The sequence below is a fragment of the Diadema antillarum genome, unplaced genomic scaffold (assembly GCF_040938485.1).
Source record: "Diadema antillarum isolate AM-2024a unplaced genomic scaffold, OU_Dant_1.0 scf00000202, whole genome shotgun sequence".
NCBI classification, from domain to species: domain Eukaryota; kingdom Metazoa; phylum Echinodermata; class Echinoidea; order Diadematoida; family Diadematidae; genus Diadema; species Diadema antillarum.
The window spans coordinates 396,274-412,588 of NW_027271091.1; the positions used below are offsets into that span (position 1 = coordinate 396,274).

Consider the following 16,315-nt stretch of genomic DNA (forward strand, 5'->3'; position numbering starts at 1 on the left):
GGGAGAGAGAATATTTGTAGAGATTGTCATTTGTAAATTGAAATATTCCGTGTCATTCTTTATTGCACTTCTTGTCTTGGAATGACATAATTTTCTACTCAACAGTGTTTTAGCGTCATGTATGACCCTCCCCCCCCCCAAAAAAAAATAATAATTATCAAAAGTCGTTTTTTTTATTAATCTGCTATCTTATTGTTTCTGGAAGCTATTCTCAGTCAATAAAACACATGTGTTTGACGAATCCCATTCGTATTTGCTGTTCTCACTTGTAGGATCCGACTGATACAGTAAAGCAGGTAGCCCGATTCATGGGAAAGTCCCTCTCTGATGACGTCATCAATCGCATTGTTGAGGGCTCCACTTTCAGCGCGATGAAGAAAAGCAAGAGTTCGAACCCTGACTCCATTCTGATATTGAGCGAAGATGCGAAAAAACAAGGCACTTCATTTATGAGAAAAGGTCGGGCAGTGAGTGGATTTATGCTGATGACTACAACAAATACCGTAAATGACTTGAAATGAATGACACATAGAGGACGTTGGAAACTTAATGACACATATTCAGCATTATCCAGACATTGCAATGACACCTTGTCTATTAATTCTTGTATTTTATGAAATTGAGTGGATAAGCGGTAATTTCGTTTGGAAACTCCCGAAACCAAAAATAACCTGAAGTTAATAAACAAATATATTCGGGACTTCTGCATATCAACCCATTCGACTGTTTGGTAGTTTGTAATACAGGGTAACATTTTCTATTTATAGACAAAACTCACCTTCATGCCTACTTTAGTACCTGATTTCGAATCATATCCCATCGTTCAACATGAAGTGTTTTTTATGTCATTCGAACATTCCTCGTATCTGCTTTTTATTTACATCTTTCCACCGTTCGTTAGGCGCAATTGGAGACTGGAAAAATTACTTTTCTGAAGATCAGAACCGTCGTTTTGATGAACTCTACACGAAGGAAATGGCCGGCTCTGGACTAGAGTTTCAGTTTGAATAGTACTCCGCGGAAGCATCAGTATAATCTTAGCAAACAAACTATCTACATAATCATATACTGTAGTCACAAATTATGAAGTTCTTTTTATGGAAGTATATAAGTATCATTAACATGAATGAGGATTAATACTTAAACTCAGAATATAATTTCTGGTTGCTGGAACATACCTGGAAATAATGTTTTCAAAGTTTTAATTAGGGAAAACATTTATATACTGTGACCATTAATTCTCAAAAGTCATTGATAGACAAACATTAATCTATGTCACACGTCGTGCTCTGTCCTGTCTCACTGGTGTGTAGTGATATGTCTTTGCATCACAAAAACCAGCGAATGATCGCCATATACTGAAATACTTCTTTTGTAAGTCAATACAATGTATCTATACTTTTGAAAGAGATTTTGAACAGAGTTTTAGCTTTAAAATGATGCATAGAAGTCATTTGATGTTCCTTTGATACGTATGATGAGTACTTTTCCAAACGGCGTATAATCCATATTTCGTCATGTTATTCCTTTTATACAAAATGAAACAAAAAAGTATACGTTTTAAGTAGTCCCATGCAGTTACACTTGTACTGAAATTCTTGTGAGAGGAAGAAAATCGGGACTCATTTTTTTTTTGTGAAAAAAATATGATGATTCTATCTCGAATGATTTTTTTTAAATGTTTTCTTTTTTATTGGAATATAAAACTACTTTTGGGATAACGTGTTTTCCCCAGAAAGGCACAAGAGTCAGAGAAAAATAATAGCCACTAAAATAACATACATACATTACCGTGAAGATTTTTTCCCCAAAAAGATTATAAATTCTCAAAGTTTTCCAAACTACATTTTCCATTTTCCATTATAAGGTACTCCTACGGAATGTAAAGTTATTGCATGAAAACAATAAGAAGCATGCGATTGTTTTTCCCCTCATACATGTACCATGAAAGTTTATTTCGCACCTTTTTGGAAGGAACTCTTCCTATCATGAAATAAATATCGGAAAATCCGACATTCATATATTGCTCTTTAAAAAAGTGAGGTAGCCAGTTCGTATAATTAGACTGTACAATAGCTTTCTTTTCACAATTATGTGTACATCATATAAATAGATATATGATTTTTTGTTTGTTTGTTTTTGTGGAAAACACTGAGATAAACTTAAGGGGGGAAAAGATGATACAATTGTGTATCACACACCCTACAGACTGGAAACATGTATGTTTCTTATGTTTCATTTTTGCTTCCGTGTTTAGTTTCGATTTCATCAGACATACCTCTAGTATAGTTGTTATACATGATTCAATGTGGGATAACAGAAGTAAATCTTCGTGCCTTGTTAAAATCTCTATTTACGTCCACTTATCTTGTACACGATGTAAGATTCGTGAAAATGACTTCATGTTTGACAATGGCTAGACACAATTATTTAACCATGCTTTGTTATGCGCATTTACAAATTGTTAGTACCATAATCTTCTTACATTTGTGTAGTAGAGAGATATAGAAAAAAAAACGATCATTTGTGTAATGTGGTCTAACGTGATATGGAAATTACACTAAAACAAAAATACAACGAAGTACATAACATACGATTAAGGAATGCATTTTTCGAGATTATTTCATTTTAATACCTTGATTTGCTTTGTTTGTCACAACTTGAAATAAAGTAAAAAAGTCAAGTATGCGCAGAATATATGTAACAGCATGGTGATGTCACTGCACTCCATACCTGTGCAGTAGTGCACAAATGTAGACAATAAAGTTATATTTATCGTGCATTATAACAAAACGTATAAACGTCACGTGGTATCAACATGACCAATCACAAATTATAAATAACACTATTTACCATGTGTGTGTGTGTGTGTGTGTGTGTTTGCCTTGGTTTAAAGATGACTTTTTATCGATACTATTTAATCAATTCGTAATTATTGATAAGTTCTCATTCCATCAATATACCTGTTGACAGATTTTTTTTTTTTTTTCATTCAGCACTAATTGTTGCCATATCAATCATAATTTGTAACATTTTCGATGAATGTATTTTAGCATCGGTGGCGATGTTTATAAAAATGCTTTAAAGACTCCACGGGAAGTTGTGTATCATGTCGCGGTGGCAAGTATTATAGTCCACAGGAAGTGGAGGGGGGGGGGCAAGCCTATAATTGGAAATCCACTCACTAATTTATTGGAACAAAAATTAAGAAGAGGAGACTGAGGTATAAAAAAGGGGGAATTGATGATGTAGGTGGAATAGGAATCTTCTTAGGCGCGTACAGAAAGTCGTACTGAGATAACTTAAGTAAAGGGGCCTACGGCTTGCAAGGATAATTCTATCAATAGACAACAAGATGACCTACGTACAGTTAAGCGGGCTGACAAACCGGTGATAGGGCTGTCAACTATAAAAGCCTCTTCCTCTGTATTGTATGCAAGGAAACGTTTGTTGGATTGATAAAGATCTATTTCTTCAGGAGTCATTGACACGACAATGTTGACATACCGACATGATTTTAGGGGAGAAATCGTTAAAAAGTACATAAGACGGGCTGTTAATAATAATTATAGCACCATCAATCCAAATCGTCCTCAGAACATGGGGAATGCGAAGGAAACAAAAAAGGGAGAGAGAAGGTCGTGTGTTGTGAATGTGGAATATTTCTTTTCTTTTCTTTTTGTCTGTCTCATTGATAACTTGATTAGTTCGTAGATCCCTTGATCACGTAGTCACAGACAAACAAACAGTTTTAATATGTCATAGCAAAAACACTGACGTTGTTATAATCGCATCATTGTTGGTTGGCAAGTTTGAAAGCGAGCATGATATGCCATGATGATGCTAATAATCGATAAAGACATCTACCGCAAGAAACAAAATTATTCAAAGGAGATTGTTCCACTGAGGTGCATAAAGAAGATTGCAAACCTCAGAACTAACTTGTTTCATCACTCCATGAACCATATTACACTCCACCACGTTTGTTTATTGGCTTTAAACCTCGTCCAAAGGTCAAGGAAACACATTATGCGTCGATGGTAAATGATATTTACACTATTTTTCGTCTTCAATACTCAAACTCGGCGGAGAGTAGAGAGCACACCAGTTCCATAGAGAATCATCAACATGGCTTCAAGCGGTTCGCAAGGTATGCCTAATACACAAAGTAAAATCTAAATCTTTAAGCACATATCTTTTGTTGTACTCTGATAATGTGTCGAGAAGATTCTTGAATTGCTTTAAATTGCTCGCAGTAGTAAATAAAAACCAACATGAATAAAGTCCTGAATCAGATTACTCGAATGTGTTGCTGTTTAGCTGTAGAGTATGCATGACATTGTGTGATCTATATACTCTCTGGGTAGACCTACCGTTTAAGCCCAGTTCAAAAGTACATAAAAAGAACTATGTAAACAGCAGGTAAGTGACAGATCGACACCGGCATTCATTGAATCCTCGGAATTCGTGTTTTCAACATGCAAACTACAAGCCTCTGTCATATAAAAAAAGTTTTACATTAAAAAAATGTATGTACATATACATATATAGGCCTTAATATGTATTGTGGTAAAATCTTATGATTTAATAGAAAATCTCAGAAATGTGCGATTTGAGGAAGGTACGCCAGCGGATTTGACTCTCGGCAATCAAAGCTTAATGCTATTCATTGTGAAACGCAGTCGTTTATGAAAACCAAAGACAAGAATAAGTATGTGGAACCAGCTATATACCTAAATGTCCACAGAGATCTGTGACAACGGGTACTCTGAATTAGAGGAAAAATTGGAATAAAAGCTAATAGAATCAATTCACCCTATAGAGATAATTGCAATCTTAACGATTATTAGTAGTCCTTTTTTTTGGGGGGGGGGGGAATATGCTTGAGTCTAAAACATATGCGTTACAACAAATGATTTTTAAGGGCTTATTAGTGTCATACTGTATACATTTTACATCTGAGATAATTTTAGGAAATAACGAAAACAAGTTTACTTCTCGGTCCATTGGATAGATTATCTGCAGAAAAGCGAACAGGGTAATGACTTCTAAACATGAGATCCTGAGCTCAGTACCATTTCAGTACTTCCATCCTTTGACAGAATATTCAAGTAATGCTGACCTTCTTTCGGTATAGAATGTAAAAGTTCTCTTTAAAAAAAAAAACAACACCTTTCCTTGGACTCAGTTTGGACACAAACATTTGCTATAATTAAGTTCGACATGGTCCACATTATGGACGTTAGCAAGTTGTGCTATACAAAAGGTAGTTTCCTACTGGAGAAATGAAGAAATGTGAAGCGTTCTACGTTTGTCGCCTCCCGTAACAGTGCAATAATGTGTCTTTTATTCAAATTACATTACTTATTAGTACGTCGTCATTCATACTTCTTTTTTTTACTGTCAGGGAAAACGCAGGGGAACAGCGGATCTGCCTTTTCTTGCGACGTTCCCAAAAGCGTGAGAGACTCATGTTACGAGTACCGAGGTGTCGTCATGCCAAATTTCATGTCTTTACGCTGTATGAAAGCCTTGGAAAATTTTGAGGTCAGACCAGACGATACGTTCATCATTACGTATCCAAAATCAGGTGAAGAAGGTGTATTTTTGCTACCATCCTAATAGTCAAACGGCTATCATTGATCAAACACATCTCATGTATATTGTATGTTCAAAAGATGAGAAACACCGCAGCAGATTGTGCAGATATTAAGGAAGATAGTTTAATGATTGGCAATTCTGTTGCAAAACAATATCTATATTCATACAACAATGAAGTTGCAGTTAATGACTACAATAGCACCATTGATAACATGTGTTCGTTAAGAATTAAATGTCTTCGTGTGTGATGTAGATTTGAATCTGATTATTAGCTGATCTTCTAATCGGACACTTCACTGATTTAGTTATATATTTTTTTCCAAGATAGTTCCATTGTCTGTAAATAGTTCATCTTTTGGAGAGAGAGAGAGAGAGAGGGTGGGGGGGGGGGAACATTGCGTATCCACCTGCGACCATCTGATTCAGAATTTTGACGCAGTGAATGAAATTTCTCTTCCATAATGCAATTCTACCAAATTTACAATTTGGTTTAGATGAATGGAGTAATCATTATGATTTTCGCAGAAAAAAACGATGTCAAGGATCATTAAAGTGTGTCACATGGTCTCATAAAGCAAGGTTTATTTGTTGTTAGGATACTGTAATGATATTGACTGACAACCATTTGTATTATTTTAATGGAATTACTAAGTTGCATGTAAAATGTAGTTGTACATGTGTCTTGTATCTTGTTTCATGCGTTTGAACTTACTCTTTCGAGAAAAGATAGTGCGGTATTGTGTAACATCCCTGCTGGAAAGAATACATTTCCCACAGCGTGTTCACAGTGTGTTCACATAGTCGACTATTTGGTCCTGATAAATGGTTGTACCCACACCTTTTGTTCCGACAATTGTGTTTTTCAATATCTGAGCCATTTCAAAGCCGATTTTCATCAAATAAACTTTCAATTCTTCTAGAATTGTATTCTTCTTAATATTTCACATGAATTGTTTGTAATTATTTCCCAAAACTTAAAACTTGAATATCCATTTCAACAAAATCTATACCATCCCTCTAAAGGTACCACATGGTTGCAACAAATAACGCTGCTGGTTAACTTTGACGGAGACGCATCGCAGATGGAAGGCAAACACATAACGCAACTCTCCCCCTTCCTGGACGGGGTCGATATGTTAACATCTTTGGACGTGAGTATCTTTCATAGTGTACTATATCAAACAAATAGCGAATCAACTATGCATTTCTTTTTAATACTATCATACACATGGGGCTACCACTGGTTTACATTCATAAATTTTATCAGTATAGATGTGGCTTTCCTATCAGTCTGTGGTTAACAGAAGAATAAAGTCCGTAATAAGTTGATGTCAACTGCCAGAGAAACCTTTTACTTGGTTGAATTTGTAATCGTTCGGGTCATCTAGTAGATATGCCACACAAGTTACCAACAATAGTTAACCTATTCACGGTGACTTGCAATTGTTACCTGCTTCAAAAACCAACAAAAGTCGCTAGATCAGGATTTGTAGTTAAAGAGCAGATTCTAAAAGAGCAGGCTTTAAGCTGTAAAATGATACATAACTCAATGCAAATGGACTCTTCTAATCCATCAGATATTGAAAAGAAAGCACACACTCTGGAAAGTGTGAGCTGAAAAAAGAGGCTCTGAAGTACAGGGTCTATTCAAGCGCTTAATCTTTACCAAGCCGTGCTAGCTGTGCAATGAATGAAACAAAAAACGAAACGTTAACCGCAGGAGCAACAACAATGAAGCGATTATCAAATTGAGTTGAAATTTAATATATTTTATTAACACATTCCGTAGATAGTTATTTTCAATTTTAAAACAGTAACACCATTCTTTCCAAAGTTATTGGAGTCGAAAGTGTACACTGCAAAAAGTCCGGTGTTAAATAATGAACACCGAGCTGGTGTTAAATTTTCGGTGCTCATTTATGGTGTTAAATTCACACCTCCGGGTGTCATTTCCAAATTTTAAACTGTTTTTTGAAGAGTTTCCTAGTAACTGCACTTCTTGTTGATTTTTGATTTAAACAAGACGATCAAGAATTTTACATTAAAATACTAGATTTTTGAAAAAATGTGAAAATGAATTTACATCAAAGTAACACCAGCTGGTGTGGTCTCTTATTGAAGCTGGACGGGTGTTAAACCATTGATATTAACACCAACAAATATGAAATCAACACCATGTGGTGTCATTTTTGAATTAACACCAGTACAGTGTCAAAATAACACCAGGTACAGTGTCAAATTAACACCACGAAGTGTCAGGTGAACACTTTTCAACACCATCACAGCGCATTTTTAACACCTGTCTGCGTGGTCCTTTATTGAAGTTTGATCGGTGTTAGATTTAACACCTGTGGTGTTAAATCTAACACCGATGTTTTTACAGTGTAGTGTATAGACAAGGTTCTTAAGAAATGAAGAAGAGGACTCTATGAGAAACACCTAATCATACGATTCCACCAAAAAGTGTTCGAGAAAAAACTGCTAAAAGCTCCTGTTCGTTTCATGATCCTAATCTTTAGTATAATCTAGAAGACTTGCTCTTTTGGAAAATATGAAAAACTCAACATTGGTTGGGTTAACCCATTTTACCTATTTCCAGTCCAAACACAGAATCGGTGCGTGCGACTTTTTGCTGGTTTTGTGATGCACGGTGACAAAGCAAACTGTATCAATCAGGCACATTGTGCCATACACTTGCACGAATGAATGAATCTTTATGCAATTTTCAGTCATCATTACATGTGGAAATGGTGTCTGTAAAGCTGACCAAGATTTGCCCAAGTGGTGATTCAAGGAAAGGCTTGCAAAGTGTAAAATGTTCAAGCAGGATTATTCAAATAATTTCTTGGAAGGGCTTAGATTAGATATATATAAGAAATTGAAAATAAAGCAATAAATTAAAAATATCAGCAGTCTTAAATCCCTATATGTGACCGTGCATCACAAAACGAACAAAAAGTCGCACACACTGATTTTGCGTGAGGACTGTCAAAAATAAGTGAAATGGGTCAATTTAGCTGATCTTGACTTTTTCATATTTTCTGAAAGAGCAAGTCTTCTTTTACATTATGCTAAAATTTGGTATCATAAAACGGGCTGGAAAGTTTGTTTTTTTAGCAGTTTATCTCGAACATTTTTGGTAGAATAGTGTCCTTAGGAGTGTCTTTAGAGTACCTTTTTCATTTCTGAAAAGCCTTGCACATACTCTTCACTTTCAACTCTAATAACTTTTGAAAGGATAGTGCTACTGCTTTGAAAGTTGGCATTAATTATGGACAGAATGTGTTAATGAGGCATGCCTAATTTCCGTTTAATCTGATAATCCCTTCATTGTTGTTACTCGGGTGGTTTACTTCCTGTTTTTTGTCCGATTCATCGCACAGCCAGCACGGTTTGGTAAAGATTAAGCGCTTGAATAGACACTGTACTTCAGAGCCTCTTTTTTCAGTTCACACTTTTCCTGAGTTTGTGCTTTCTTTCCAATATTTAGATAGGTTAGGAGAGTCCATTTGATTTGAGTTATACATCATTTTAAAGCTTAAAGTCTGCTCTTTTAGAATATGGTCTAAACTAAGAATTCATGTCAGGCAACTTTTTGTTTGTTTTGTGGTGCAGGGTCACATTATTTCACTCTGAGGCATTGAGGATTTGTGCGTATTCGAACACTGGAATATGCTTAACTTGCACGCTTCAGCTCACTTTGTTAAAAAAAAAAACCGTACCAATTCTTATCGACATAGGCCTTACCCAGTAGTATCAGTATACTATAGCACAGAGAGTGACGAAGCATAAACACTAATTCTTGCACCAGATCCAACTGCTCTGCACTTGACCTTTAAATCCACATTAATAATTTATTTGTCAAGGGGCTTTGTACTTGTGGTTTCCCGCCTGAAGTGTTTGCTTACATCCCTCACCTTAATTGCACTGCAGGCTCAAACAGACACTTTGCTGTTATCAAACTGAGTTTGGATGTTATCATTTTGAAAGTTCATTTGAAGAAACGGACAAAGTTCATATTGAAACGATACCGAATGGCAGTGCACCTGTTTGATGCTGTTTCAATAAAGTGAGGAACATACAAGAAGAGAACGAAAATGAATGATGCAATATATATTCAACCTCATTCGAAATACTTGAGACTTGATTATTTGCGGATTATTGAGTTGGGAAGAAGTTGACTTGGGTTGTGTAGTATTGTGTAGCTGTGTCTGTTGCGTGCTTGGCTATCTCACGATCACGTTTTGTACATCCAACTGCCTACCTATAACTCCTTCCCGCGTCGCAATCAAAGATATAGCGCTCAAGTACGTGGCCAAGGAAGTTTCACGAAAATGTGTGCATGATGATGCAATGTATAATATAACGCTCCCTCGTGGAGATGTTATGAGCTCCCTCGTGGAGACGTCATGGTACATTTAGTTTTCTTGTTCATTATATACATATATATATATATATATATATATATATATATATTCTTGTTATATATCAGAATTCAACTCCCACTGTCAGTCCATCGGTCTTTCCCTAAAGCCTGCAAAATATTTGTTAATTGGAAGCGTATTAGAGTAATATACCATATTGGTATATGCAATATGGAAGTAGATTACACTGAAAGGAGGGCCATTTCAGGTTTAGGACCACGGATATTTTCTCATTTGGAAAGTTAATGAAGTTTTTTGATTTTGTGTAAAACGAAATCAGAAAAAAGAATGTAGAACACCGACTGATTATTGGTCAGTCCGGAGTAGGAAGTTTTCATAAATGTCCGATATATATTTTTTTATTGGTTTATAGAATTGATATACATGTTATATTGATTGTTAGTGTTAAATAGTATTGTTGATATTGGCGCATTAACCTCACGGATCTTATTTGTATAGCATGTTCTTAAAATTGTGATTTGTAACTTTCGATATATACCTGCAATTATCTAAAGGGATAATTGACCTGGTTATGTATAAACATTTTCTTAAATAAAGAAATAATTCAATAAAAAAGAAGTATCTCTACGATTCATTATGTTTGTTTTACGTTAGTATTGTCGGGGCAAATTATTTGTTGTAAAGGGCCCCATTTTTTTCCTCTCTCTTCTTTCTTTAAAACACAACAACATATGCGTGCGAATATGCCATGTTTGTGTAATACTAGTTTATGTGTACATTATACAATACGATTGACGATTGTTATTCGTGTCTTTAACAACTTAGTCCACTTTCATTTGCACTGCAGTAGATTGTTCTTGAGTGAGAAGAGTTTATAGATCCATGTAGACCTAAATGAACTCTTTTTATCCTGATGATAAGAACTGACGTTATAGACCACCTTGTCCATAAAGAATTTTCTGGATTTCTGTAAACAAAAGAATGATTTCATATTATATGACAATAACACCTTTTATGTTTTCGAAAACGCAGCCGATGAAAGGTATGCCTTGCAATATTTATTAGGTGATACGCTATCAGCGTATCACCTATTGTGATTGTCAAAATCTCTCTTTATTAGGTGATACGCTTCTAGCGTATCACCTATTGTGTTTGTCAAAATCTTCCTTTCTTTCTTTTTATTCTTCTTTCTTTCTGGCACATTTTGTGTCGTGAATATCTCAACATTGACATGACGGCATAACATGACATTTTCAGTCAACATGTCTCATGACAATATCTAGCCACAATAAGGTTTTCATGACAGTAACATATCTATGACGTCATCTAGGCGCCATTTTGTGATTTTTGGACCATGTTACATGATCGATCATAACTTCATAACTGAAGGTCGTTTCTGTATCATTTTCGTTGGACATAAAGTTCAGGTCACGCTCTATCTTACTTTTTAATGCTAATTACTTAGGACTTCATTACGCGCGCATTAGCGCGCGTCAAAGTTTTTAAATGCTTAAAACGACTTCCCAATGGGAAATCTCGAAGTTTCAGACAATTTTAAGCGTTCCGCGCGTTCGCGTCCGTCCGCGCATTTCCGCGCGCAGTGCGCGTAAGCAACATGAAAATGCACATTTTTTGACAGATTTGGATTCCTGATACATTAAGTAACAATATCCATTGATTTCCGATCAATTTTGACCTATAACAAAGGAATGCGCTGGCGTCAAAGTTGAAATTTCGTGTGCGCGTCTATGTGCAAATATAGTGAAAAAACATGTCTTTGTTTATTTCGCCATAGCTCTTTAAAACGTCAGGTGACCCTATGTTTTTATTGCATATTACACAAGCATATGAATTGAAAATAACGTTTCAAGTATCAATATTTCCCTAATTACATTATGACGTCATCATATCATCATCTGAAATCTAAAAAGTGGAATTAATTTTTTTGAGGTACTGTTTCTGACATTCATTTGCTCGTATCTCTGTTGTTTAAGCTCAATATTATCCCAAATTCAGATATGTTGTACTTTGAACATTTGCCTTTCAGGTCCAAGTCATGGTTTTGAAATTTGATGACGTCATCATACCTTAAATTGTGATTAAAGGTAGAGATGCAAAATCGGACAAGTTTACGTGTTATGTCTATGGGAGGTGATTTTTTTTTAAACCATGCATTGACTTGACAACGTTTAAGCACCTTTATCTCAGCTGATTTTGCTTCATTTCCTCTGAAACTTAAGTATGTTGTAGCTGAGACAATAAGCTTCAGTAATCATGCATTTTTTTTTTGAAATCTCATCATCAGGTTGACAATTTTGCAGTTTAAAACTGAAAATGAGAATGGAATGTGGACAAAACGATTCCCGATTCAGCTTTCACATACATAAGTTTACGTTCCTCATATTTTCTCGCCGAGACGTATGGCCGAGTGGTTAAAGGCGACGTCTCAGAGACGTGAGGTTGCGGGTTCGAACCCCACAAGATCACGAAACAAAATACTTAGCTATTTTACTTTTTTTCTTCAATTTTGTATTACATATTCGTCCATGTAGAAATCACGTTCGTATATAAACGCACCTATACACACACACAGACACACAGACACACACCATATCCATCTTTTTTGTGTTGGAGACCACATTGCTTCGACTGCTGCAAAATTTTGCAGGCTGACTTTGTCAAACCGATCATAGTATGTAATGACGACGACGGAGGTGTTGTACTTTGAACAATTGTCTTTCAAGACCATGTCATTGTTTTGTACTTTGATGACGTCATCACAATGAAAATTGTGATTAAAGGCAAGGTATCAAAACCAGTCGATTGTAGGCTTTATGTCTACGGCGCGTATTTTTCCCAAGTTGCCAGAAATGGCATAGCGACATCAGTCGTTACAAGGCCGCATTTCCGTCTAGCAATGCAATACATGTTCACGCGGCCACGATTGTTGAGTGGGCATTGACTTTTCCCCCCTGTAATATCTATACATTTCTTTTTTGCCTTACCATTTCCGGGGATGTCCCGTGGCCGAGTGGTTAGAGAAACGGTTTTGCATGCAAGCTCAATATAACTTCAAGGTGCCTATATCACATTCTTTTCTTTGTCGATCACAGATGACCGACACCTGATGACCCCAAGCGTATCACCTAACTCGTCAGCGTGACGAGTTTCATATCTCGTTTCTTTTTATTCTTCTTTCTTTCTGGACAATTTTGTGTCATCAATATCTCAAGAATGACATTACGGAATAACATGACATTTTCAGGGAACATGTCTCATGACAATATCTAGCCACAATAAGGTTTTCATGACAGTAACATATCTATGACGTCGTCTAGGCGCCATTTTGTGATTTTTGGACCATGTTACATGATCGATCATAACTTCATAACTAAAGGTCATTTCTGTATCATTTTTTGTGGACATAAAGTTCAGGTCACGTTCTATCTTACTTCTTTTGATGCTAATTACCTAGGACATCATTAAGTGCGCGTAAGCGCGCGTCAAAATTTTAAAAGGCTCAAAACAACTTTCCAATGGGAAATCTCGAAGTTTCAGACAATTTTATGCGTTTCAAACAATTTTGCGCGTGCGCGTCCGTCCGCGCATTTTCGCGCGCACAGCGCGTCAGCAACATGAAAATACACTTTTTTTGACAGATTTGGATTCCTGATACTTTGAGCAACAATATCCATTGATTTCTAATCGATTCCTACAAATAACAAAGCAATGCACTTGCGTCAAAGTTCAAATTTCGCGTGCGCGTCTATGTGCAAATATAGTGAAAAAACATGTCTTTGTTTATTTCGCCATAGCTCTTTAAAACGTCAGGTGACCCTATGTTTTTATTGCATATTACAAAAGCATATAAATTGGACATGACGTTTCAAGTATCATTATTTCCATAATTACATTATGACGTCATCATATCGTCATCTGAAATAAAAAAAGTGGAATTAATTTTTTTGAGGTACTGTTTCTGACATTCATTTGCTCGTATCTCTGTTGTTTAAGCTCAATATTATCCCAAATTCAGATATGTTGTACTTTGAACATTTGCCTTTCAAGTCCATGTCATGGTTTTGAAATTTGATGACGTCATCATGCTTTAAATTGTGTTTAAAGGTAAAGACGCAAAATCGGACAAGTTTACGTGTTATGTCTATGGGAGGTGATTTTTTTAGAAACCATGCATTGACTTGACAACGTTTAAGCACCTTTATCTCAGCTGATTTTGCTTCATTTCCTCTGAAACTTATTTATGTTGTAGCTGTGACAATAAGCTGCAGTAATCATGCATTTTATTCTTTGAAATCTCCTCATGAGGTTGACAATTTTGCAATTTAAAACTGAAAATGAGAATGGAATGCGGACCAAACGATTCCTGATTCATCTTTCACGTACATAAGCTTACGTTCCTCTAATTTTCTCGTCGAGACGTATGGTCGAGTGGTTAGAGGCGTCGTCTTAGAAACGTGAGGTTGCACACGTACGGGTTCGATCCTCACAAGAGCACGAAAGAAAATAATATATTTTTTTTACTTTTTTTCTTCAATAGAGTACTACACCTTCGTCCATGTAGAAATCACGTTTGCATGTAAACACACCTATACGCACACACTCACACAGTATACCTTTGTTTTGCGTTGGAGACTGCATTACTTCGACTGCTGCAAAATTATAGTTTTGCAGGTTGGGCTTTTCAAACTGATATAGTATACTGTCACAACATGAAATTTGTTCATATTAATTCAGTAACACAATGTAGTCGTGGTTACTTTGTGCTGATTTATACATGTAACAAGCTATACATTGTAAAAAAGGTATTCAGTCTTCTGTATTGATGATTATTTGTCAATTAGTGGTTTTTGTGGAGTTTCAGATAGTGATAAAAAGTATGGATGATAAGTGCAGCGATAATTCCTATAGTTAGTTCAAAGCTGTGTTACAGATGTTTGATACATACATTTAGCATTGTGTGTGTGTATATACGTGTGTATACAGGTTGGCCATATGACACATGCTAGACAATTACTCTTAATTGATTAGCAAACGTGATCAGCTATGGAACTGAATATGGTACTAATGTATGATGTTAATGATTCTGATTAAACTGTGACGAGTTTAAAGGGATAGCGTAACTGTGTGTAAAAATAAGGCAATTATAAGGATATTTTAGGGCAATTTGATAACCATGCCTATAATAATTTCATACAGGTACTAATGCCTGCCTCATATTCAAATGATAGATCGTCATGTCAATAGCAAACTGACAACGTACGATGAATGTGTTATATATTGAACAACTGTCTTTCAAGTCCATAACGTTCCCCATATTTTCCCGTCGAGACGTGTCGCCGAGTGGTTAAAGGCGACGTCTCAGAGACGTGAGGTTGCGGGTTCGAACCCCACAAGATCACGAAACAAAATAATTAGCTACTTTACTGTTTTTTTTTCTTCAATTTTGTATTACATATTCGTCCATGTAGAAATCACGTTCGTATATAAACGCACCTATACACACACACAGACACACACACACGCCATATCCCTCTTTTTTGTGTGTTGGAGACCACATTGCTTCGACTGCAGCAACATTTTGCAGGTTGACTTTGTCAAACCGATCATAGTATGTAATGACGACGACTGAGGTGTTGTACTTTGAACAATTTTCTTTCAAGACCATGTCATTGTTTTGTAATTTGATGACGTCATTACACTGAAAATTGTGATTAAAGGCAAGGTATCAAAACCAGCCGATTATAGGTTTTATGTCTGCGGGACGTATTTTTCCCAAGTTGCCAGAAATGGCATAGCGACCTCAGTCGTTACAAGGCCGCTTTTCCGTCTAGCAATGCAATAGATGTTCACACGGCCACGTTAGTTGAGTGGGCATTGACTTTCCCCCCGTTATATCTATACATTGTTGTTGTTTTTTTGTCTTACCATTTCCGTGGATGACCCGTGGTCGAGTGGTTACAGATACGGTTTCGCATGCACGCTCAATATAACTTCAAGGTGCCTATATCACATTCTTTTCTTTGTCGATCACAGATGACTGTCATCTGATGACCACAAGCGTATCACCTAACTCGTCCTCAATGTGACGAGTTTTCATGTCTCGTTCTTCTTTCTTTCTGGACAATTTTGTGTCATCAATATCTCAAGAATGACATTACGGAATAACATGACATTTTCAGGGAACATGTCTCATGACAATATCTAGCCACAATAAGGTTTTCATGACAGTAACATATCTATGACGTCATCTAGGCGCCATTTTGTGATTTTCGGACCATGTTACATGATCGATCATAACTTCATAACTA

At 36.1% G+C, this 16,315-nt stretch overlaps 1 protein-coding gene across 1 annotated transcript in view; it reads left to right on the top strand.

Moving 5' to 3' along the window:
• Positions 1 to 16,315, top strand: part of LOC139723898 (uncharacterized) — a 30,378-nt gene that overhangs the window by 6,441 nt on the left and 7,622 nt on the right. Inside the window, exons 6-10 of the mRNA XM_071635102.1 lie at positions 273 to 459; positions 902 to 1,010; positions 2,258 to 2,308; positions 5,292 to 5,590; positions 6,625 to 6,752. Coding sequence (XP_071491203.1) covers positions 273 to 459; positions 902 to 1,010; positions 2,258 to 2,308; positions 5,292 to 5,590; positions 6,625 to 6,752 — 774 coding nt within the window. The remainder of the gene's footprint in view (positions 1 to 272; positions 460 to 901; positions 1,011 to 2,257; positions 2,309 to 5,291; positions 5,591 to 6,624; positions 6,753 to 16,315) is intronic.